The sequence below is a fragment of the Bos indicus x Bos taurus genome, chromosome 14, assembly GCF_003369695.1.
Source record: "Bos indicus x Bos taurus breed Angus x Brahman F1 hybrid chromosome 14, Bos_hybrid_MaternalHap_v2.0, whole genome shotgun sequence".
Lineage (NCBI taxonomy): Eukaryota > Metazoa > Chordata > Mammalia > Artiodactyla > Bovidae > Bos > Bos indicus x Bos taurus.
This window is the reverse complement of record NC_040089.1, coordinates 73,407,989-73,433,834: the sequence shown is the minus strand read 5'-3', so window position 1 is coordinate 73,433,834 and position 25,846 is coordinate 73,407,989. Positions and strand designations below refer to the sequence as shown.

At 40.0% G+C, this 25,846-nt stretch overlaps 1 protein-coding gene across 2 annotated transcripts in view; it reads left to right on the top strand.

Annotated features, from left to right (window-relative positions):
* The window catches only part of SLC26A7 (solute carrier family 26 member 7), a 167,209-nt gene that overhangs the window by 53,135 nt on the left and 88,228 nt on the right, over positions 1-25,846 (top strand). For both annotated transcript variants that reach the window (XM_027561585.1, XM_027561584.1), the window contains exons 5-6: positions 6,809-6,973; positions 23,907-24,059. In XM_027561585.1, coding sequence (XP_027417386.1) covers positions 6,809-6,973; positions 23,907-24,059 — 318 coding nt within the window. The remainder of the gene's footprint in view (positions 1-6,808; positions 6,974-23,906; positions 24,060-25,846) is intronic.

Sequence of the window (25,846 nt, the reverse complement as noted above, 5' to 3'; positions counted from 1 at the left end):
TGGTAGGGTCCTCTTAACTGTTAAAATGTCTGAGACTTTTCTTGTTTGTGATAATCTTGACAGTTTTGAGGACTATTGGTCAATAGTCTCTAGAATGTCCCCTAACTGGGACAATTTGTCTGATGTTTTTCTCATGATTAAATTGGGGTTGTGGGTTTTGGAGAGGAAGATGAGAGAGAGAGAGATTCTCATCACGTCTTATTAAGAGTACAGACTCTCAACTTAACTTACCACTCTTAATGTTAACCTGGATCACCAGGTTGGACTAGTGTTAGTTTGTCAGATTTCTTCAAATTACTCTATTTTCCACTTTTCCAAACTGCAGTTTTTGGAAAGAAGTCAATATGCATTGCCTACTCTTAAGATATGGGAGTTATATTAAAAAAAAGTTAAGATAAAGAGTGGGGAGTATATACATAAATTACTGGAATTCTTCTGAACAGGAGTTTCCCAACTCTCTCATTTTAAAATGTAATCAATCATTTATATCAGTATGGACTCAGAGTTATTTATTTTATCCTTTGGGTTATAATCCAATACTGCTTTATTTATGTTGTTCTTCACATTGTGCTGGCTTTGAGCATTGGGAGCTTTTTTCAGTTGGCTTCTATGTCCTTCCTTGACATGCTCTCATTTGTTTATTTATTTGTTAGTTATTTTTGGAGCTCTTTTTTACTCTCTGGCACTACAAGATGACCCATGCTCATTGTATATATTTCCTACCCTGGTCATAGAATCAGCCATTTTTCGAAGGACACCTGATTTCTGTTATTGGCGAATGCTCCTAGAAATGAAGGTTTATGTGCTACGTGTGCTCTCTGCCACAGAGGTGTTGTCACTTCTCAGCTTACACAAGCAAGGAAATGCATGTGTATCAGCCAATAGGCTTCCTTGGTGGCTCAGATGGCAAAGAATCTGCCTGGAATTCAGGAGACCTGGGCTCAGTCCCTGGGTCAGGAAGATCCCCTTTATAAGGGAATGGCTAGCCACTGCTGTAGTCTTGCCTGAAGAATTCGATGGATAGAGAAGCCTGGGGGGCTACAATCTGTAGGGTTATAAAGAGTCAGACATGGCTGAGTGACTAACACTTTCACTTCATGTCAACCTATGTATGTAAACATATCTCTCTAATTTCTAAATATATCCATCTATATCTGTGTTAAACATGATTTCCTACTGAGGTCCGCAATTCTTATCCCTTCCATACTGATCATTTTAACCTCCCCTTGCTTGCTATGCTATGCTATGTTATGCTACGCTATGCTAAGTCACTTCAGTCATGTCCGACTCTGTGAGACCCCATAGACGGCAGCCCACCAGGCTCCCCCATCCCTGGGATTCTCCAGGCAAGAACACTGGAGTGGGCTGCCATTTCCTCCAATGCATGAAAGTGTAAAGTGAAAGGGAAGTCGCTCAGTCGTGTCCGACTCTTAGCGACCCCATGGATTGCAGCCTAACAGGCTCCTCCATCCATGGGATTTTCCAAGCAAGAGTACTGGAGTGGGGTGCCTTTGCCTTCTCCATTGCTTGCTATAGATTTCTTAAATAGTGAGAAATCTGGCTCCCACCATCTACTATCCATTTACTTCATTTTTCAGTCCCAGTGTATACTTATAATGGTTTCAGAATTATTAACCTCTACACCCATGGGGATTAACTTTATCTACTCAAGGACAGTATCTTTATTACCTTTGGTTTTACATACTTTGGGCTTCCCTGGTGGCTCAGCTGGTGAAGAATCCGCCTGCAATGTGGGAGACCTGGCTTCGATCCCTGGGTTGAGAATATACCCTGGAGAAGGGAACAGCCACCCATTCCAGTATTCTGGCCTGGAGAATTCCATGGACTGTATAGTCTATGGGGTCACAAAGAGTTGAACACAACTGAGCAAATTTCACTTTCACTTTACATACTTCACTCATTTTCAGAGTTATTCATGTGAGCACATTTTTTGCATCCCTTTCAATGAGGTTTTTTCATACCTTTAACTAATCTGAAAAGTCTATATATTGTATGAGTCCATTTAAATGCTACTTAGAAAAGGCAAACATAAAAAGAGAGTAAATGCAGCTTTGGTTGTCAGATTCTTTGTCACATTCTGCAGCCTACCCTGGGACCTCCCAACCTCCAAATAATTTTCTAAAAAATTCATACACATTAAGGTTCATGGTTTTGATAAATGCTTACTCTCATATACCTACCATTACAGTACTGTACAGACTAGTTTCACCATTCTTAAAAATTCCCTGTGTTTCACCTAGGACATTCTCCAAGCCCCTGGAAAATAGTGATCCGCTTACTGTCTCTTTAGCTTTGCCTTTTCTAGAATGTCGTATAATGCAATCATGCAATATGTAGCTTTTCTAGACCATCTTCATTCACTTACAGTATTAAGATTCATTATTCATTCAAGTCATTGCATGACTTGATAGGCCATTTCTTTTTATTACTGAATAGTATGGAGGAGGGCTGAATTCCACAGCACACAACTTCATAGGTGTCCTTTTGACGTTGTTTCTCTAGCTCTCTGGTCACACAGAGCTTTTTCCCTGCCATATCCCTGGGGAGCACTCGGTTGTTCTCCTGTTGTTAATTGCTGAGTCATGTTGAACTCTTCTGCGGGCTCACAAACTGTCGCACTCTCGTTTCCTTCTGTCTGTGGGATTTCCCAGGCGAGAATACTGGAGTGGGTTGCCATTTCCTTCTACAGGGGATCTTCCTAACCCAGTAAACCCATGTCCCCTGCAATGGATTTAGGAAGGTTCTTTACCACTGAACCACAGGGAAAGCCAACTGCTCTATTACCAGGAGCAATTTAGTTCTCTTCCCCAAGTCTGCATGCAATGCTCGGTAGAGAACAAAGGGCTTTTCGAGTTTTCGCTCCCACTCAGCTTCTTGGTCTTTACCTTCCTCGTGACAGCTACACGGCAGTTCCTTACACTCCTGGTTAACAATACCTGCTCCTAACACCAACACTTTGCCTCACTTTATAATGTCTTTCAAAGTATGAACTGTATCTTTATCTCTGTGTTCTGCAACAATATTGTGTCCTGCCCCTAGTAGGTATTTGATAAATATGCATTGAACAAACAAAGAAATGATTTGGTATAATATAATTTTACAGACTGCAAACCGATAAAACCTGAAATGCGTGCAGTATTCCATCCACTTGGTCAGTGTAGTTGTTTGCTATGCACTCTTCTTTTTTCACTACTTGAAGGCCTCTTGTAAAAAATGGTTTGAGATCTGAGATACATTCAATTTATATAGAACACATGGTGTTTATAAGAGCATTACCAAATAGTATCATGCTAGTGAACCTTGGTAATGTGTGTCAGAGGTTTTCAGCATTAGCCCAGAATATCAACATTACTACAAACAGCTGAAATATATTGTATGAAATTAATTTTCTCATAAACTGTTGCATGGGCAAATTTTGGGAGTTGGCTAGCCAGATTATAATTATTATCATCCCCATTATTAGTAAAAGGAGTTGATGTGGCTGTTTATTGTCATTGCTGCTGCTGCTGCTAAGTCGCTTCAGTCGTGTCCGACTCTGTGCGACCCCATAGACGGCAGCCCACCAGGCTCCCCTGTCCCTGGGATTCTCCAGGCAAGAATACTGGAGTGGGTTGCCACTTCCTTCTCCAAAGCAGGAAAGTGAAAAGTGAAAGTGAAGTCGCTCAGTCGTGTCCAACTCTTAGCGACCCCATGGACTGTAGCCCACAAGGCTCCTCCGTCCATGGGATTTTCCAGGCAAGAGTACTGGAGGGGGGTGCCATTGCCTTCTCCATTATTGTCATTAACCTAATGTTTTTTGACATTGGCATAAAATTTAAGTATTAGGCCTCCAAGCAAAATATTCTATAAGAGTCCTCATTTTACATACTTAAGTTCCAGGATAATCTTGGAAACTTCAGTTCCATCTGTGGATACCTCCTACAAAGCCTGTGTGTTATAGGTTCTTGCTGCCTTCAACTTGTGCCCCTCAGCCTCTGTATACTAGAGCCCTCATTTTGATGTGGGTGGTGAGGAAAGAGATGTTCTTAAATTTCTCCTTCTTCTTTTTCTCTTCCCATCCCTCTTTTTTCTTCTTAAAATGTCTGCCCTTGTCTTGGGTTATGGAGAATGTCGTCATCCAGAAGAAAGTAATTTCTCTTTAGTTAAATCTCACATGTTTGCAATCATCCTTCACATACACGATGTTTTGTATCAGAAGGGAGGTCTTAAGGGGCTTGGTGAACTTTTAAGAGTCAAGAAGTCTCCATTTCAAGAATTTATCCATTACTGGGAAGGTTTTTTCTAAAGCATAAAAATGTGTACAAGAAGAGTATTACAAAAATACATGTGGTCTTTGGATAAGTTTTACAGGAGATTACTGCAAACTTTTTGGTTTATATCGTGAGGTAGGTATATATATTTTCAAGATTTGAAATGGCTTAGCTCTTTATGTTTTGAACTTTTCCTATATCTTTCTATTTGTAGCAATCTGGTTGTGGAAATGACAAAGAAGTTTTTACTAGAAGATAGTGGTTAGCTGGAAGTGGTTGGTGTATCACTTCAGGTTAGGTGACCTTTGTTTCTCAGTCATGAGAAAATACTAACCCCTCTTAGTAGGTGCTGGGTAAGAAACAAATAAAAACCAGAATGTAAAATGGTGATGATATATACACGTTCTCTCAAAGGAGTTTGCTTCTCAAAACAAATGAAAATAAGGTTTCTTCGCATACAGATAAGAACTTTCTGACATTCCACATATGTGTAAAGTTCCATGTAGGCAAGCAGGTTTCCAATTTCAAAAATTTGGATCGCTTGTATGCTGCATTTCAGTGAAATGAAAACTCAACTCTCAATAATATTTTATTTTTTCCTAATTTTGCCTCAATAATATGCTAGTTTCATCCTCATGGCCTGTAAGAATTAGTGTCATAATTTGGAGCTAACTAATAGAAAGATACGTGGAAAAAATTGGTTCCATATTTTTCTTAACTAATTGTGTTTTTAGGGTAAAAATCAAAAGATTATGAATCAGTGTGTTCCACTTGTAGCTACACCACTGATTGATTGGATATTTCCCTTGGGACATTTCTATTTGACAAACCGACACAATTGCTGAAAAAAAAAACTGTTGGTAATAGAAGCTGTTGCTCTGGTTTCATATTTTGGTGAAAGAATTGCCTGATTTCTATGTTGGCAACCTGTACTGTTTTCTTTATTACATACTGAATAAAAGGGGGTTGCAAAAATGCAAGCAATTCAAATACATTTCTTTCTGCACTGATGAATTATTTCATGCTCTCTAGAGTTGGAAAATTCGGTGTGGCTTTTTTACATTGCAAATCTAGCACCTAGTTTTCCATGCATGTAAATATATATGGTACCCTATGACATTCCAGGTACAACACACATGTTGCAATTTTATGGGTTTCAACACTCTTTCATGTGTTATTTCACATTCTCAACAATTCTGAAAAATCAATAGAGCAGACTTCATTCTCATTTTTTATAGATGATTAAGTGAGGCTTGGAAAATTTTAAGAGATATTCTAAAGGCAGAAAACTAGGATATGGTAAAGTTAGAATCAGAAGTCAAGTTTTCAGATTTGAGCCCAGAAAACTCCATCCTAAATACAAGTTTAGAGTATTATTGTTTTTGGTCAAGGGGCATTGTGATGTGAAGGAAATGATATATTTTGCAGTGTATGCTCTGGGAGTATTTAGCACTTTATACTTCTCATTTTTATTACTATGTCATCTTGATAGAAGGAAATTTCATTGCTATTCTTTCCTTTGATTTCTTTAATACTTAATTTTATTTTCCAACAAGAATTTTAAGACCTGACCTAAATATTATAATTAACACATTAAGAAGATATAACCCACTTTGTGTTCCCTTTTTCAGTGTGAATACTCATAAATATAATTTAATGTTACTTTCAAAACGGCAAATTTCTATGACTGTTTACATGGATATAGTGGATGTAGTCAGAGAGTGGGCCATCTCCTCAGAGTTCTTTCTCTTCACTGATCATTGCAGTGTTAACAGTGAGAAAAGAGACTTGATTCTTGCTGTCATCTTTTGCCCAGAAGAACTCAATGCACAGGCTTCTGCTTAGATGAGATGATTTTGTCTGGTCATGAAGCAGTTTTGCAATGGAGTATAATGTTATGAGCAGAAAGGAAAAGTTTATCGAAAATGACTTTCCTATTGATTCCTGGGTTTCTTAAGGCATATTCCTTAAACCTATCTCTTTTGTCTTTTCCTCTTCTCCATAAACACTGATGTCTTCTTATTAACGTAGGCCCTTTACAGCTCCTTGACAGAGTATCTCGTCAAAACAGTATGTTTCCGTTTCTTAGAACCTGGCAGAAACTCAAGAAATGGACTTTTCTCCTCAATGCTTTTGAAATTTTAAGCCTATTGGGTATAAAGTCATGAATTATGTCCTTTGGACTTTTAAAAAAATTATAGATAATGCAAGTTTTATTTTTCACCCACAGACTGCCATATATTAACTGATTTGAACATATTTCCGTTCTTGTAACATGCATTATTAGGAAAATAGGAAAAAAAAATTCAATGTTCAAAAAGTAACTGTGTTAACTTTAATCGAAAGACTTGTAATTGTACCCCAAAACATTTGGAAAGTCTTGGAACCTACTAAAGAAAACCAATCTGTTGAATGAATGAAATTTAAAGAGCACATTTCACATCATTTCTCTGTGTCTGTGTGCTGAAAATGAAAATGTGTCAGATATGAAACCCTCTAGGAAGCCTGGGAAGTCTCACCTTTCTTTGTCCTCTTAGGTGGCCATGTTTGTGCTCCAACTGGGCAGTGCCACATTCCTGATTACAGAGCCTGTGGTCAGTGCAATGACAACTGGGGCTGCCACCCATGTCGTGACTTCACAAGCCAAGTATCTCTTGGGAATGAAAATGCCACATATATCTGGACCACTTGGATTCTTTTATGTGAGTTTTCCCTTGTATCTTTGTTCATGTGTATATTTGGGGCATGTGTGTTTCACATAGTAAAATTTGGTTAATTATGATGCTGAGATTTTTTGAATTTTAAAGCAACCTGGGCTTAAATAAAATCTTTTAGGATATTTAAATACGACTGAGGGTATGAAAGTAGTTTATGAGTGAAACCTACTAATTAGGGAGCAATTCTTTGTAACACACAATTAAACAGTACAGTTTGGGAACATGGTCAAAAAAATATAGCTTGAATTTTTTTGTTGCTAATTGTTAATGAAACCATGTATCAGGCTTGTGACCCAGTGTAACAACAGTACACCCTACCACATTCTTTCAGTATAGTGAACCCAGGTATAGATCATGTCAGTTCAGTTCAGTCGCTCAGTCCTTTCCCACTCTTTGCGATCCCATGGACTGCAGCACGCCAGGCCTCCCTGTCCATCACCAACTCCCAGAGCTTGATCAAACTCATGTCCAGTCAGTGATGCCGTCCAGCCATCTCATCCCCTGGGGTCCCCTTCTCCTCCTGCTTTCAGTCTTTCCTAGCATCAGGGTCTTTTCTAATGAGTCAGTTCTTCGCATCAGGTGGCCAAAGTATTGGAGCTTCAGCTTTAGCATCAGTCCTTCCAATGAATATTCAAGACTGATTTCCTTTAGGATGGACTGGTTAGATCTCCTTACAGTCCAAGAGACTCTCAAGGGTCTTCTCCAACACCACAGTTCAAAAGCATCAATTCTTTGGCACTCAGCTTTCCTTATAGTCCAACTCTCACATCCATACATGACTACTGGAAAAACCGTACCTTTGACTAGAGGGTCTTTATTGGCAAAGTAATGTCTCTGCTTTTTAATATGGTGTTTAGGTTGGTCATAGCTTTTCTTCCAAGAGCAGCATCTTTTAATTTCATGGCGGCAGTCACCATCTGCAGTGATTCTAGAGCCCCCCCAAAATAAAGTCTGTCACTGTTTCCATTGTTTCCTATCTATTTGCCAAGAAGTGATGGAAGTGGTTACTATGATATTAGTTTTTTGAATGTTGAATTTTAAGCCAACTTTTTCACTCTCCTTTTTCACTTTCATTAAGAGGCTCTTCAGTTCCTCTTCATTTTCTGCCATAAGGGTGGTGTCATCTGCTATCTGAGGTTACTGATATTTCTCCTGGCAATCTTGATGCCAGCTTGTGCTCCATCCAGCCTGGCATTTCGCATGATGTATTCTGCATAGAAGTTAAATAAGCAGGGTGACAATATGCAGCCTTGACGTACTCCTTTCCCAATTTGGAACCAATCTGTTTTTCCATATTCTGTTCTAAATGTTGCTTCTTGGCCTGCATACAGATTTCTCAAGAGGCAGGTAAGTGGTCTGGTATTCCCATCTCTTTAAGAATTTTCCATGTTCTGTTGTGACCCACACAGTCAAAGGCTTTAGTGTAGTCAGTGAAGCGAAGTAGATGTTTTTCTGGAATTCTCTTGCATTTTCTATGATCCAATGGATGTTGGCAATTTGATCCTTGGCTCTTCTGCCTTTTCTAAATCCAGCCTTGAACATCTGGAATTTCTCAGTTTACATACTGTTGAAGTCTTGCTTGGACAAAAGAGTCTGACATGCAGTACTTGGGTGCAATCTTAAAAACGACTGATCTCTGTTCGTTTCCAAGGCAAACTATTCAATATCACAATAATCCAAGCCTACACCCCAACCACTAATGCTGAAGAAGCTGAAGTTGAACGGTTCTATGAAGACCTACAAGACCTTCTAGAACTAACACCCAAAAAGTATGTCCTTTTCATTACAGGGGACTGGAATACAAAAATAGGAAGTCCAGAGATACCTGGAGTAACAGGCAAATTTGGCCTTGGAGTACAAAATGAAGCAGGGCAAAGGCTAACAGAGTTTTGCCAAGAGAACACATTGCTCATAGCAAATACCCTCTTCCAACGACACAAGAGAAGACTCTACACATGGACATCACCAATGGTCAATACCAAAATCAGATTGATTATATTCTTTTGCAGCCAAAAATGGAGAAGTTCTATACAATCAGCAAAAACGAGACCAGGAACTGACTGTGGCTCAGATCATGAACTCCTTATTGCCAAATTCAGACTTGAGTTGAAGAAAGTAGGGAAAACCACTAGACCATTTTCAGGTATGACCTAAATCAAATCCCTTATGATTATACAGTGGAAGTGACAAATAGATTCAAGGGATTAGACCTGAAAGACTGCTTGAAGAACTATGGATGAAGGTTCATAATATTGTACAGTAGGCGGTGATCAAAACCATATCCCAGAAAAAGAAATGCAAAAAGGCAAAATGCTTGTCTGAGGAGGACTTAGAAACAGCTGAGAAAAGACTATTGAAAGGCAAAGGAGAAAAGGAAAGATACATCCATCTGAATGCAGAGTTCCAAAGAGCAAGGAGAGATAAGACAGCCTTTCTCAGTAATCAATGCAAAGAAATAGAAGGAAACAATAGAATGGGAAAGACTAGAGATCTCTTCAAGAAAATTAGAATATTTCATGCAAAAAGGAGCACAATAAAGGACAGACATGATATGGACCTAACAGAAGCAGAAGATAGTAAGAAGAGGTGGCAAGAATACACAGAAAAACTACATTAAAAAGATCTTAATGACCCAGATCAAATCAGAGGCCTGGTCAAAACCAGGGGTTGGAGCCCAAATAGCAGACAACCGGTTATCAAAAGTCACTTGAACTTGAGAGAGGAACATGTTTCCAGTTTCAACATATCATCCTAATAATTCTCCATTGTTTCTGGTCTCTTTCTGAAGCTATGCTAAAATCTGTGACTACTCAGGAACTCACATCCTATTGGAATTTTACAAGGAAATCAGTGTCTTGTTAACGAAGTTGAGTGCAACCAGGCTTCATTTTATTTACTTTTGTATTGTAGAGAAAGAGAAGTATCTTTCCTTCTACATTGAGGAGCTGAGGCCCCTGTAGCAGAAGACAAATTAACAAAGAAAAACAAACAGATTTATTAGCATGTGTACTACCTTAGCATCTCAGTGTTAAAGAAGCCATCCGTCAATGCAGGAGATATGGGTTCGATCCCTGGGTGGGGAAGATCTTCTGGAGAAGGAAATGGCACCCCACTCCCAGTATTCTTGCCTGGAGAATCCCATGGACAGAGGAGCCTGGCTGGCCACGATCCATGGGGTCACAAGAGTCAGAACTGACTGAGCAGCTAACACACAGACACACACACACATTTCATACGTACATAGGAGAAACTCTGGGATTAGTAACTTGTATTGCTTCCCATCCTGCTCATAGCGCCAGCTGCCTCGCTGTTCACACTGTCCACACAGTTCCTGAACCCAGGGTGGGCAAGTTGCGCGCTAAGAAGCTGGCAGGAAATGCGAGGAGCCGCAGCAACTACAGACAGGTTTATTCTCTTCTGGCAGGCATAGCACCCGTTCAGATCAGTTCAGTCACCCAGTCGTGTCCAACTCTTTGCGACCCCATGAATTGCAGCACGGCAGGCCTCCCTGTCCCTCACCAACTCCCGGAGTTCACCCAAACTCATGTCCATGGAGTCGGTGATGCCATCCAGCCATCTCATCCTCTGTCGTCCCCTTCTCCTCCTGCCCTCAATCCCTCCCAGTATCAGTCTTTTCCAATGAGTCAACTCTTCACGTGAGGTGGCCAAAGTATTGGAGTTTCAGCTTTAGCATCATTCCTTCCAAAGAACACCCAGGACTGATCTCCTGCAGCGGACATAACACAAAATGATGCGTAGCAGCATTCGCGTGCATTCTCTCCTTTCATGGCTGACGCAGCCGACACAGCCGTGAGGCAGCCGCAAGCCCGGCTGCTTCCGGGTGGAGCTCGTGCGTCCCTGCAGCAGGGCGGGAGAGCTGGTGACGCATGTGCAGTGCTGTATGTAGTTCAGCGGTACATAGTCACCACCGAACGTGGGTTGAGAGAGCCTGACCGCCATCTTCGCTAATTTGCTCTTTCCTTACGTAACTCAAAAGAAGTGGCTAGGAGGTGGGCTTAAATGACGTAATTCCAAGCTCCAGATAAAACAAAAGCAGACTAAAGCAGCTGTGCATTATCGGGTGACTGGCTAAGCTACAACTTTTGGTGACACCAGGTCTGCGCCAGAAGCCACTCAGTACTAGATTCTCTTGACCTCCTGGCTGCGAACAGCATGCTTATCTGTGCATGAACTACGCGTAAAGAAATACACGCCGGTTACAAATTGGTCACCTCAGTCATGTTCACGTTACACAAATAATCATTCCTCTTTTCATTACTTGTGTTGAAAGAATCTGGGTAGCCTGATACGAGAACAGCATTTGACCTTTCAGCTTGTTTCTCTGGTGGCAGTGTACATAAAATGCTATATTGAAGTGTATTGTGTATGATTTTTTTTTTTGACTTCTTGGAAGATACACCTCAAGCTATATTTTCTTTACTTAGTAGATCAGACGTTGTAATTTGACTTTTGGGGGTCTTTTGTAAGTTCTTATACTGAAATGGAATCAGATTTAGACACATTTTTAGATGGCTGACTAAATTTGCATAACTCAATTGGTAGAAGTTGCTAAGCTTTGTGAAGATGGAAAACAGAAAAGTTACTCCTGATTTTCAAAGTCACATATCCCCATACTATTCAATGTCTAGGTTGGAATGATGCTTTGGTTCTTTACCAAGGTTTCAAAAGTAATGTTGATATTGCAATGTCAAAAATTATTGCAATCTGAGCATTACATTCAGAAATAAATTTTGTATTTTGTATAGGTTACACTGGGACATTTGGAAGGTGTGCTTTGGTGTAGTTAGGCTAAAAAAGAATCTGATGGTGATAACGTAAACATTAACTTGCCATCGGTCATTTAGGTGGGATGTGAAAGAGAGAGGTGAACTCAGCACAGAGGTATAGAACAGAGGACAAAATAGAGGCCTTGATCATCAGATAAGAGAACCTAGAGGAGGCTCATTTCACACATTTTTGGATTTTTCCTTCTAGGTTCTCATAACTGTTATATCATTTACTAAAATTACTCAGGCTGATGAAGGATAAAGAATCTTCTAATGATATTCCTTGGAACATAAATTAATATCTAGAATATTTGAGACTCTTATGCAATGAGGCAGTCACCACTCCTTAGTCTTAGCTGGAACACTCAGATTTCCTGAAAGAATTCAGACTTGGCCAATCAAAATGTGCGTTGATTAATCTAGGAAGAATAGTGCTTCTGGGCAGTTTTGAGAGAAAGCATAGCCTTCTGCATTTATTCTGTTCTGAGGTCACTGTGTATTGGGTATCTTCCATCTGCCACTACAAGGGCATCTATAGTGTTTTCTCCTGGTGGCTGCCTGATTATGTTCTACTGCGTGTGCTGTGTGCTGTGCTCGCTCACTCAGTCCTGTCTGACTCTTTGTGACCCCACGGACTGTAGCCCACCAGGCTCCTCTGTTCATGAGATTCTCCAGGCAAGAGTACTGGAAAGGGTTGCCATGCCCTCCTCCAGGGGATCTTCCTGACTCAGGGATCGGATCTGCATCTCTAAGGTCTCCTGCATTGGCAGGCAGACTCTTTACCACTAGTACCACCTGGGAAGCCCCTGTTGTCTAATAAGAGGACTAATTCTCTAGTCTGAAAAGTGAAAATCTCTGTCTCTTTGGTTACATCCCTAGTGAGTAATCTGAAATCATATGTTAATGTTACATGCTCAGTTCTGCCCTCTCAGATTATTGGACAAGCTTCCAATAATTTTTTTTCTGAATTTTAGTTGATTTACAGTGTTTCAGGTGGGATTCCTTCTCAGATTCTTTTTCATTAAGGTTCTACAAGGTATTAAATATAATTCCCTGTGCTATACAGTTGGGCTTCTCAGGTGGCTCAGCAGTAAAGAATCTGCCTGCCAATGCAGGAGACACCTGAGATGGGAGTTTGATCTTGGGTTGGGAAGGTCCCCTGGAGAAGGAAATGGCAACCCTCTCCAGTATTCTTGCCCGGCAAGTCACATGGACAGAGGAGCCTGGCAGGCCAGTCAATGGGGTTGCAAAGGGATGGACACAACTGAGTGAGTGAGCATACTATACAATAGGTCCTTGTTTGTATATTTTATTTGTAACAGTTTGTGTCTGTTAATTCCAGATTCCTAATTTATCCCTCACCCTTACCCTCTTTCTGTTTTGGAAGCCACAAGTTTGTTTTCTGTGTCAGTGAGTCTGGTTTCTGTTTTGAAATATGTTCATTTGTATTATTATTATATTTGTAGATTCCACATGTAAGTGATATCATATGATATTTGCCTTTTTCTTTTCGCCTTGAGGGTAGACATAGCCCGATATTTCGCCCTTTGCTACATCTGAAATGCAGGGCTCATGCCACCAGCTCCAGTTAGGCTCAGGTGTTTAGGCAACTCTTTCTCTTCTGGCTGAAAACTGTTAACCAGCTTCCTCATGTGAGGGATTCCCCCAGAAGTGTTAAATCCTATGAACGTTATCCATTGGTCCTTTGAGTAGCTCTCCCAGCATTTCTGGGGTCTGCATATTCAAAGGGAGGTTCTGGAATACTGTCATGACCTTATTTCTTTAAAAAAGTGAATAGAATTAGGTCTAAACCATCATTTATCCTAATTCCCTTTACATATAATATTTTATTTTCCCTTTGTTATTCAAATTTTACCTTTAAATTCATATACTTCTAATAAAACTTTCTTTTAATGTTATAGCTGTTTCATAGTGAATTTAAAATATTCCTCTTCAGTTATATGTTGGGTAAAACTTAGTTTTTCCCTCTAAGTGAACTTTTAGCTCTGATGATTTTATTAGGGCCCATGCAATCAGGTAGACATTAATTGATCTGTGTTTTTTCCCTTAGAAAGAGGCAATAGAACTAGAACTTTAGAATCAGAGCAATCCTAAGTAAGATCATGGCTCTACTCTTGATTAAATGACCTTGTAACTTTGACTTCCAGTTGTCTACTGTATGAGTTGGTGATAATAATACCAATTGGGATTCATTCCCAAAATAAACTGCCTGGAACATGGTAGGTATACATTTAATGGAAGTGATTATCTTTGTACTGCTGCTGCTGCTGCTAAGTCGCTTCAGTCGTGTCCGACTCTGTGCAACCCCAGAGACGGCAGCCCACCAGGCTCCCCTGTCCCTGGGATTCTCCAGGCAAGAACACTGGAGTGGGTTGCCATTTCTAGTAGTGAATAGTTAATTATAACAAATTAGAGAGTTTTTTAAAGTGCTATGTAAATAATAGATACGAATCCTTTTCCTCTCTAGAAGACTGTTAATCAGATGAAATGAATCTAAACAATATAACAATATTATGTGTTTTTTTTTTTGCAACCTACAAATAAAGATGATTCCAAAATTTATAAAACTTATAAAAATATCTGCTATTAATGAGGGCTAGTCAGCTGGAGTGGAGAAGGCAATGGCACCCCACTCCAGTACTCTTGCCTGGAAAATCCCATGGATGGAGGAGCCTGGTGGGCTGCAGTCCATGGGGTCGCTAAGAGTCAGGCACGACTGAGCGACTTCACTTTCACTTTTCACTTTCATGCATTGGAGAAGGAAATGGCAACCCACTCTAATATTCTTGCCTGGAGAATCCCAGGGACAGGGGAGCCTAGTGGGCTGCCGTCTATGGGGTTGCACAAAATCGGACACGACTAAAGCGCTTTGGCAGCAGCAGTCAGCTGGAGTAAAGGAATGCCATATTTTTTAGTTTATTTTAAAATATTTCCATCTATTCAGCTTAGTTCCCTCAAGAAGTTATAAATCCCTTTAATAAATTATGAAAAATTCTGCAGTATATTTAAAAATAATCAGAAGCAATATTATTGTAAAAGTCACTTCTGTCTTGGGACCGTGGCTCACCAGTTAAATCATTTTATTCTTGTGTTCTCAAAAATGTTTTTCTCTATTTTGTTATATTTGTAATTTTACTTTTTAGACCTCACATGTACATGATATAATATATAATACAGTATTCATCTTTCTGTGTCTGACTTACGTCACTTAACATAACACCCTCTAAATCCATCCATGTTGTGGCAAATAGCAAAATTTCATTCTTTTTTATGTCCGAATAGTATCCATATCTTGGCTATTGCAAACACTTTTGTTATGAACATTCTGGTAAATGTGATTTCTGGAATTAGCATTTTCATTTTTCGGGGATTAATTCCCAGGAGTGAACTTACTGGATCATATGATAGTTCTGTTTTTGGTTTTTTTGAGAAGACATCATACTATTTTCCATAGGAGCTGTACCAATTTACATTTCCACTAACAGTGTACTAGGGTTACCTTTTGAGAGATTAAAAAATGAAACTTCGAAGTTTTGTACTCATTAGAAGTCAAAATTCTCTAACTGATAAAACCAAAATGTAAAGAAAAAGTCTAACTATGTGACTTTTTGAAGTCCAAACACATCTGGAGAATGCAATAAGAGAGGAAGAAGATTGGTCAAAACCAAATAAAATTTTTTATCAAATTTAAAATTTCTGATTGATAGTTGGTCCCACAAGAGGGAAAGGTTTAATGATTCTTTTCAATTAAAATTGATTTTTATATTGAGAACTAATGTATCTTTTTATTAGAAGGTTGTTTTCCCTATAAGGCACAATAAAAGTTACAAAAATTCTTAGCTCATATTAGCACTTGTGAATTTCTTTGAAGTGGTGCCAAGTGTCTCAGCCTGTAGTAGCCTATGATAAATTTGGCAAAGCTGTTTTCATTTGCATGACTTTATAAGAGTATCCTTCAATATAATTATGTACAGTTCTGTTCATTAAACCCAAAGTACAAGCCAAGCTTGGCAATATATTCAACTAACTTTTTGGGAAATTTGTATTTCCTTTCTTAAAATTCAGGTTTTCAGAACCAGAAAGCAATTTCATTCTCATTCCCATCCATGAAGTGCAAGCAAAGCATTTTTCTAGTTTGAATATCCCTGAAGGCTATGAAGCAGGAACCAAGAAAGTTAACAAAATGGGACAAAAACATCAGAAGGAAATCAGAACCAATGAAACATTCTCTTTTATAGAGAATGAAATCACAATCAAATACGTACAAATAAGAGTTATATGTGGAGAACAAATCTACTTTGAAGACACAGGCCCCCTGAGATTTCTGAATCAAGAACACACTTTGGTGGTTTATGGAAACCCACATTTTCTCCACAGTTTTTGTGACATTTCTGTTGTGACTTTTGAGAACATTCAGTTCACCCAGAAAAATGGGCAGAATCAATTGAAGAGGAGAGAAAAGGAATATTCATCTGCAGCTTGAATCAATCAGTGACACAGGGGATAGAAAATGTTGCAGGTTTAATTTGGATATGAGACAATTATATGGAAATTAGTAACAAAGATTACCTTAAAATTCTAAATCTTATAAGGCAGATATTTTAGCAACTCAATTATCTTGGACTAAGCTCTCCATCCCGCACAATTCACCAAAGAAATACGTCACCATAAAATGTAGTTGTTTAACTGACTCAAATTAAACTTAGTTTTCTAAAGAAGGGATGGCTGGATGCCTCGTGGACCTTGGCGTGCTTGGCTGTGAGTTCAGGCCGAGTGAGTTTTGTGCTCCCGTGTTGTCTCTAGTTGATGAACATACCATACTTCCTCTATGTCGTGTTTTGTTTGAAGATTTACTGTATCCCTTACAGCAGTAGTTTCCTGGGATAAATTCCCAATGTGAGATGCAGTTATTGATCAGGACTTTGCATATAAAATGATGTAAAGAATAATAGAATGTTGTGATTTTTTCTTCCTTTTAGAGTTGTGTTTGTATTCATGAAAACACAGACTGGGGTTGAGCTTTAAACTTAATATCAGTCTTGTTTTCCTATTAATGTGTGCTACTTTGGGAAGTAGAGGCATTAGGGGAGCTTGATTTTAACAACAACTATTCTAAGTTATTTAATGATATAATGATATGTAGGCAAAGTTTATAGGTGACATTACATTCTTAAGAACAAAGAGAACTTTTACCAACATCAATTTTAGGATTATTATGGATGGCTCTAATGGTCCCTAAATAGGAATCTAGATTTGTTTAGTGGTAGATTTAAAATATAATCAAGTTAAAAGCAAGTTGGGGCAGAGAGAGGGTATTCCTGGGAAATTGTGGCTCATGTTTAAAGACTCCAGGGATGTGAAAGCTACTTTAAAAAACAAAAACCAAGGCTGGCAGCAGACTTTAGTCTCCTCACCTGCAAAGTGGAAGAATCAGACTAAATATGAGGCTTCAAAACCAGAAATTCTCAACAGAATAATCCACAAATGGATGGGAAGAGATTAGTATGCATCCTTGATTCAAGAATTGCTATAATAGATTTATTCAACAGATGTTGATTGACTACTTCATAGGCGATGAGGATGCAGTTGAGAAGTGACACCCCTTTCCCACAGCTGCTGCTGCTAAGTTGCTTCAGTCGTATCTGACTCTGTGCAACCCCATAGATGGCAGCCCACCAGGCTCCTCTGTCCCTGGGATTCTCCAGGCAGGAGTACTGGAATGGGTTGCCATTGCCTTCTCCGCCTTTCCCATGGAGTTTTATTGAAATGCTGAGGGGGAGGATGTGAAATAGGATAGGAGGAGACACATTGTTGAACAAGGTAATCTCAGATAGTGTTAATGAAGGAAACCAGGCAGTGTAATTAAAGGCAGATAATGTGATAAAGAAGTAATTATGCTCACTTTGTATTAATTGGGAAATTAAATGAATCACTGCATATAAGATGGCTAGTCTAGCACCTGGAAATGTTAGTTCTCCAACTCTTCTCTAAAGTGCTGAAATTTAAACAATTTCACCCATTTTTCCCACCCCAGTCTGCCCTCAAACCATATGTTTGTGGTGAGTGAAAGTGAAAGTCACTCAGTCATGTCCAACTCTTTACGACTCCATGGACTATACAGTCCATGAAATTCTCCAGGCCAGAACACTGGAGTGGGTAGCCTTTCCCTTCTCCAGGGGATCTTCCTGACCCAGAAATCTAGCTGGGATCTCCCGAATTGCAGGAGGATTCTTTACCTACTGAGCTATCAGGGAAACCATGTTTGTCAGAGGGTTATGCCGGGGTCCAGCCCCGGGTGGATCCAGGGAATTCGAAGCGGGGACGGCGTCGGCGATCAGGAAACTTCAGCTTATTTAAATGTAATTAAAGATGTAAAGAGTGGTTAAATAAGGATAGCTCAGTGAGGAAATTCAGTGGAGAAAAGAGGCTGAATAATTCAGCCAGAAGGTGAGAGAAAGAACGACATGGGGAGACAAAGTTTCGGTGAACAAGGCCTGCACTTTATTTTCCAAAGTAGTTTTTATACCTTAAGTTATGCATAGAGGATAATGGGGGAAGGGGTAGAGTCATGCAGTAAGCCAGGCTTTCTTCCTGCAAATTTATCATATCCAAAAGTTTAGGTGATTTGCATCATCTTCTGGCCCGGAGGCCTGTTAACATTTTAAGAAACTTATTTTTCTCTATAGGTGATTATTCTAAAGTCAGGCACCACCCTCCAAAAGCATTAGATAAAGTTGCGTTCCTATAGGGCAAAGGTGTGGTGGGCTGTAACAAGAAAAAGAATTAACTCAAGGGTCCAACGTTACAAACATTAAAGCTACTACTTACACCAATTATATTAATCAATACACTGCCAGGGACACAGCAGATAAGGGATATGGAGACTTAGCAGCAAACATTGGCCCAACAAGTGAAAAACCCTTCACCAATACAATTTCTAATCAATCTTTTAACTGCTCAAAGGAATCTGTATTCAGACAGTTTAGAACATCTCATGCCTCTCAGTTGGGAGGCTCTGAGCAATCACATGTGGCCGGAAAAACCTATTCAGGCAGGCTAGAGGATTTCCAAAGGAGTTTGTAGGTTGAAACACTATCACACCCAGGAACTTTGTTAACTGGAGCTATAAGTTAACTCTTTTTTCAGAGAGAGGTAGTGGGGAACAGCCCCCCGTAAAGTCAGGTGTAGGTAAACAAAGCAGAAAGTAGGCAGACTCTGGTTTTGGGGGTAGATGCTTGAGAATTTCCAGGGGGACTCCTGAGGCTCGATCCCGCCTTTGGTATGCCGAGCCTCCTTCCTCATGACCTTTGTCATGGGTGGAGCTCCTGCTCCAGGCAGGGTTAATATAAAAGTGTCTTGCAATTTGAGGTGGTGAAAAGGAATTAAAGTGATTGCACTGTATAGACACAAGTATACTTTCACCAAATGTGTATATGTTAAAAAAAAAAGAGTCATGGTTCCCTCTTCTCACAGTTTTTGCATTCAGGTAGGAAGGCTTTGTTTCTTTTCTTTGACTGATGTGATCCTGCTGCTGAAGAGCTTGTTTGCTGAGAAGCAGCCAGGTGGGGGCCACCACTAACCAGGATCAAAGATTCCACGTTCCATGATAGTCTCTCTTTCAAAGTGTGGCATCTCCACTGCACACATCCTATGGGGAAAAGGAAGCACCAGGGAAGTATGGAAAAATTGTTTCCTGAATTGAAAGAAGAGACTAGTGTGTGAGGGATTGGTAAAATGGTGAACGTGTTGGTCAGGCGTTCAGAGAACCTGTGTCATGGTCTTGACTCTCACTCACAAGTCAACTCACCTGGGATAGGTAAGTTACAGATCTTTGCAACCTTGGCTTCTACGTCTGTAGAAATTCTTAAAGATGTGGGAATACCAGACCGCCTTACCTGCCTCCTGAGAAACTGTATGCAGGTCAAGAAGCAACATTTAGAAGCGAACAGGAACAATGAGCTGGTTCAAGATGAGGAAAGGAGTACATCTAAGCTATATATTCTTACCCTGCTTATTCAGCTTATATGCAGAGTACATCAGGCAAAATGCTGGGGTGTATGAAGCTCAAGCTGGAATCAAGATTGCTGGGAGAAATACCAATAACCTTAGATATCTAGATGATACCACCCTAATGGCAGAAAGCAAAAAGGAACTAAAGAGCCTCTTGATAAAGGTGAAACAGGACAGCGAAAAAGCTGGTTCAAAACTCAACATTCCAAAAAATGAAGATCATGGCATCTGGTCCCATCATTTCGTGGCAAATAGGGAAACAATGAAAACAGTGGCAGACTTTATGTTCTTGGGCTACAAAATCACTGTGATGGTGACTGCAGTCATAAAATTAAAAGATGCTTGCTCCTTGGAAGAAAAGCTTTGACCAACTTGGATAGCATATTCAAAAGCAGACACATCACTTTGCCAACAAAGGTCCATATAATGAAAGCAATGGTTTTTCCAGTAGTCATGTATGGATGTGAGAGTTGGACTATAAAGAGAGCTGAATGCTGAAGAATTGATGCTTTTGAACTGTGGTGCTGGAGAAGACTTTTGAGATTCCCTTGGACAGCAAGGAGATCAAACAGTCAATCCTAAAGGAAATCAACCCTGAATACTCATTGGAAGAACTGATGCTGAAGTTGAAGCTCCAATACTTTGGCCACCTGATGCAAAGAGCCTCTGTTTTGGAAAAGACCCTGATGCTGGGAAAGATTGAAGGCAGGAGGAGAAGAGGATGACAGAGGATGAGATGGTTGTATGGCATCACTGATTCAATGGACATGAGTTTGTGCAAACTCCGGGAGACAGTGAGGGGCGGGGAAACTTGGTGTGCTGCAGTCCATGGGGTTGCAAAGAGTTGGACAGGACTGACCGACAGAACAATAACAACAAGAATGAGTTACACTCAACTGGTTGATTTCTAAGGTCCTTCTAGCTCTGATTCTAAATACTGCCTTTGTTAGGCACTATAGCTGAAATCCTTACCAGAGCTATTTGCCACGCTTATTTGTCTGTGATAGATATTTAGTCAGTTGTCTGTTTCTCTTAATGGTACAAAATTATTGTTTAAAGAAATTATTGATTTATTCGTTTATGGCTGTGCTGGGTCTTCATTGCTTTGCATGGGCTCTCTCTAGTTGCAAGTGGGGCTACTCTTTCTTGCAGTGCTCTGACTTCTCATTGCAGTGGCTTCTCTTGTTGCAGAGCACAGGCTCCAGGCGTGGGGCCTCAGTAGTTCTGGCACACAGCCCAGCTGCTCCACAGCCTGCAGAATCCTTCTGGACTAGAGATGGAACCTGTGTCCTCTGTACTGGCATGTGGATTCTTATCCACAGCGCCACCAGGGAAGTCCCTCTTAATGGTAGTCATTGTTTAGTCACTATTACTAAAAGCTTTCTGTTTCATTTTTTGTTTTAAAATACTTTTATCTTGGTTAACTTGAAGAGAAAGGAATTTATTAGGGCATAGGGAAGTGAAAGTGAAAGTTGCTCATTCGTGTCTGACTCTTTGAGACCCCACGGACTGTCCATGGAATTCTCCAGGCCAGAATACCAGAGTGAGTAGCCTTTCTCTTCTTCAGGGGATCTTCTTTACCCAGGGTTGGAACCCAGGTCTCCCGCATTGCAGGTGGATTCTTTACCAGCTGAGCCACAAGGGAAGCCCAAGAATACTGGAGTGGGTAGCCTCCCCCTTCTCCAGCGAAGCCTCCCGACTCAGGAATTGAAGTGGGGTCTCCCACATTGCGGGCAGATTCTTTACCTACTGAGCTATTAGGGAAGCCATATAGGGAATTCCAAAAATAAATACTGTGAGTCCCTTTGTCTTCTGTATTGCTAGGGCTGCCATGACAAACTGGGTGACTTAAAAAATGGAAATATATGTCCTCCCAGTTCTGAAGGCTGGAAGTGCAAGGTCCAGGTGTCTTAGGACTACTTTGCTCTGAGGCCTCTCTTTCGCTTGTGTGTCAGCATCCTCCTGCCTGTTCACATGGTAGGACCTCTGTGCATGTGCGTTCCTGGTGTCTGTCTGTCTGTCTGTCTGTCTTCATCTCTTCTTTTTATAAAGACACTGGTCAGATTGGATAGGGGCCCACCCTAAAGGGGTCATTTTAACTTAATTACCTTTTTAAAAGCCCATCTGGTTGGATGGCATCACCGACCCAATGGACATGACTTTGAGCAAACTCCAAGAGATAGAGAAGAACAGGGAAGCCTGGCATACTGCAGTCCATGGGGTCAAGAAGAGTTGGACGTGACTTAGGGAGTGAACAACAGCAAGTGTTCGTAGTGAGAAAAGAGGAATGTGAGTTCTTTCTCTCCATGTTATTATGCTTATTCAGGGTAAAAGCTATTCCTATTTACATTTGTTACTATTACCATATTAAGTGAAAGCTTTTATTAATTCAGTATAGAGTGCCTGATATCTGCCAGACACTATTTTAGGACTTGAGACTCCATCATTGAAAAAAAAAGGATTAGGAATGACAAAATCAGATAAAAACACATTATAAAGTAATGTATATGTATAAATGTGTTTGTGTATGTAAATATCTGTTAAGTGCTTCAGAAAAATCTTCTCACTAAAGAAAATAATGAAAAATTATATATATATATATATATATATATATATGATTGATAGGCTATTTCATTCTTTGAAATATCTCAAAATTGATTTGTTTATGTGTACCAATGTATTTTTTATTTCATGCCAAATTATATTAAATGGACAATTTAAAGAATTACTCGGAGAAGGCAATGGCCCCCCACTCCAGTACTCTTGCCTGGAAAATCCCATGGACAGAAGAGCCTGGTAGGCTGCAGTCCATGGGGTCGTGAAGAGTCGGACACGACTGAGCGACTTCACTTTCACTTTTCATTTTCATGCATTGGAGAAGGAAATGGCAACCCACTCCAGTATTCTTGCCTGGAGGATCCCAGGGACAGGAGAGCCTGGTGGGCTGCCGTCTATGGGGTCATACACAGTCGGATACGACTGAAGTGACTTAGCAGCAAAGAATTACTAGTATTATAGTCTCAAAGTGAGCTAAACTCATATTTTAAAAAACAGATTGGCTTGGTTTTGATGAAATAGTTTACTTATTTATCCATACATACATTTATCCATACATACATGAACTATCTTTGCTTCTCTGAGGTCTCAGTTCAGTTCAGTTCAGTCACTCAGTCGTGTCTGACTCTTTGTGACCCCATGAACCCCAGCACACCAGGCCTCCCTGTTCAACACCAACTCCCAGAGCCTACCCAAACCCATGTCTATTGAGTCAGTGATGCCATCCAACCATCTCATCCTCTGTCGTCCCCTTCTCCTCCTGCCCTCAATCTTTCCCAGCATCAGGGTCTTTTCAAATGAGTCAGTTCTTCGCATCAGATGGCCAAAGTATTAGAGTTTCAGCTTCAACATCAGTCCTTCCAATGAACACCCAGGACTGATCTCCTTTAGGATGGGCTGGTTGGATCTCCTTGCAGTCCAAGGGACTCTTAAGAGTCTTCTCCAACACCACAGTTCAAAAGCATCAATTCTTCAGTGCTCTGCTTTCTTTATAGTCCAACTCTCACATCCATACATGACTACTGGAAAAACCATAGCTTTGACTAGACGGGCCTTTGTCAGCAAAGTAATGTCTCTGCTTTTTAATATGCTGTCTAGGTTGGTCATAGCTTTTCTTCCAAGGAGCAAGTGTCTCTAGGCAAGAATAAAGCAGATTCTTTACTGCTGAGCCACCAGGGAAGCCCTTAACAGAGCTTATAGTTATTTGAGAGCCCTTATTTGCTCTTAATAGTGAATCTGCATGAGTTTTAGATCTCTGCCCATTGAAGTGACTGAGAAGTGTTGTATTGTCCTTATATAGGAAGGAATAAACACTGAGTTTGGTGGACGAATCAAGGGGAAAGCAATTCTGTACATGCAAATGAATCATAGCCTTATCTATATCAGCCCTGACTGATACACCCTTCTACACCCCACTGTTTCACTCCTCTCCCTTTCAGCTGTTTTTTTGCAAGACATCACAGAGTTCATCTGGGGCCAGGTTTTAATTTTGGTATATTGTGAATGACCCTGAAATTTGTTTGTATTTTTCCTCATTACTGTAGATCTATGCATATATCTTTAAGAACATCAAGTCTGTGCAACTTGAAGCGCTGCTCTTATCCTTGCTAAGCATCGTGGTGCTTGTACTGGTTAAAGAGCTGAATGAACAGTTTAAGAGGAAAATTAAAATTGTTCTTCCTGTTGACTTAGTTTTGGTAAGTACAAAACGAACGTTTAACTTTCTTCTCTGCAATGCTTGCAACTGCTGTGGATAATGTGCAAAGGCCCACCTTACTGTCCATAGGAACCCACAATTAGTCCTGTCTCTCATTAAAGCAGGACAAATTTGGCTATACATTCATGTAAAGACAGGAAATATTTTGAGTCAATAATTTAAAAGAGGCACACATGTTTCTCATTTTTGCAGAATTTCTCATATGCTTGTATATTTTCAGATAAATAAGAGAACATATAGCCTAAAATTCTAAATATGGAGACATTTCTAAGGATGAGACTCAAAAGATCTCTGGCATGATTCTCCATAAAGCAATAAAAAGTGAAACCACATCTTTTTGATATGGCATCTATATGCTGCATAAAGTATTATCAATCAATAAATGTCCATTAATGGTTGATAGATTTTTTATATTTACTGACCTAATTTTTCTTTGTTGAAAGGATATTCTCATAATTTTCAGTGGCCAAGGCTGATTCTCTGAGATATTTTTGTTGCTGTACTTGGCAAAGCAACAAATTGTACTTTACTCCTAAGGCTTATGAAATTAAAAAATACATTTTGAAATTTTAAGAGCCTCTAATGGGAACTCTTTTAAAAAATTATATTTATTTATTTTTGCTTGATTGGTGATTGCTGTACAATATTGGTTTGACTTTTGCCATACATCAACATGAATCGGCCATAGGTATACATATGTCCCCTCCCTCTTTAAACTCCCTCCCATCTCCCACTCTTTCCCACCCCTCTAGGTTGTTACAGAGCCCTGGTTTGACTTTCTGATGGGAACTCTTAACTAAACAAAGCATTACACTGAAAATAAAATATTAAGCAAACCAGTCTTCTAATTTACTTATTATTAATTGGCTTTAGTTTCTTTTTATTGGTGATAAGTAGTGTCTAAATAATTTCACCTATTGAAATATTACTTCATACTATTGAAATAGTATAGGTTTTATTTATATGAACATAAGGCTCAGTTCAGTTGCTCAGTTGTGTCCGACTCTTTGTGACCCCATGGACTGCAGCACAGCAGGCCTCCCTGTCCATCACCAACTCCTGGTGTTTACTCAAACTCGCGTCCATCGAGTTGGTGATGTTGTCCAACCATCTCATCTTCTGTCGTCCCCTTCTCCTCCCACCTTCAATCTTTCCCAGCATCAGGGTCTTTTCTAATGAGTCAGTTCTTTGCATCAGGTGGCCAAAGTATTGGAGTTTCAGCTTCAACATCAGTTCTTCCAATGAATATTCAGGACTGATTTCCTTTAGGATGGACTGGTTGGATCTCCTTGCAGTCCAAGGGACTCTCAAGAGTCTTCTCCAGCACCACAGTTCAAAAGCATCAATTCTTCGGTGCTCAGCTTTCTTTATAGTCCAACTTTCACATCCATGGATGACTACTGGAAAAACCATAGCTTTGACTAGATGGACCTTTGTTGACAAAGTAATGTCTTTGCTTTTTAATACGCTCTCTAGGTTGGTCATAACTTTCCTTCCAAGGAGTAAGCGTCTTTTAATTTCATGGCTGCAGTCACCATCTGCAGTGATTTTGGAGCCCAGAAAAATAAACTCAGCCACTGTTTCCACTGTTTCCCCATCTATTTCCCATGAAGTGATGGGACCAGATGCCATGATCTTTGTTTTCTGATTGTTGAGCTTTAAGCCAACTTTTTCACTCTCCTCTTTCACTTTCAAGGGGATCTTTAGTTCTTCACTTTCTGCCATAAGGGTGGTGTCATCTGCATATCTGAGGTTATTGATATTTCT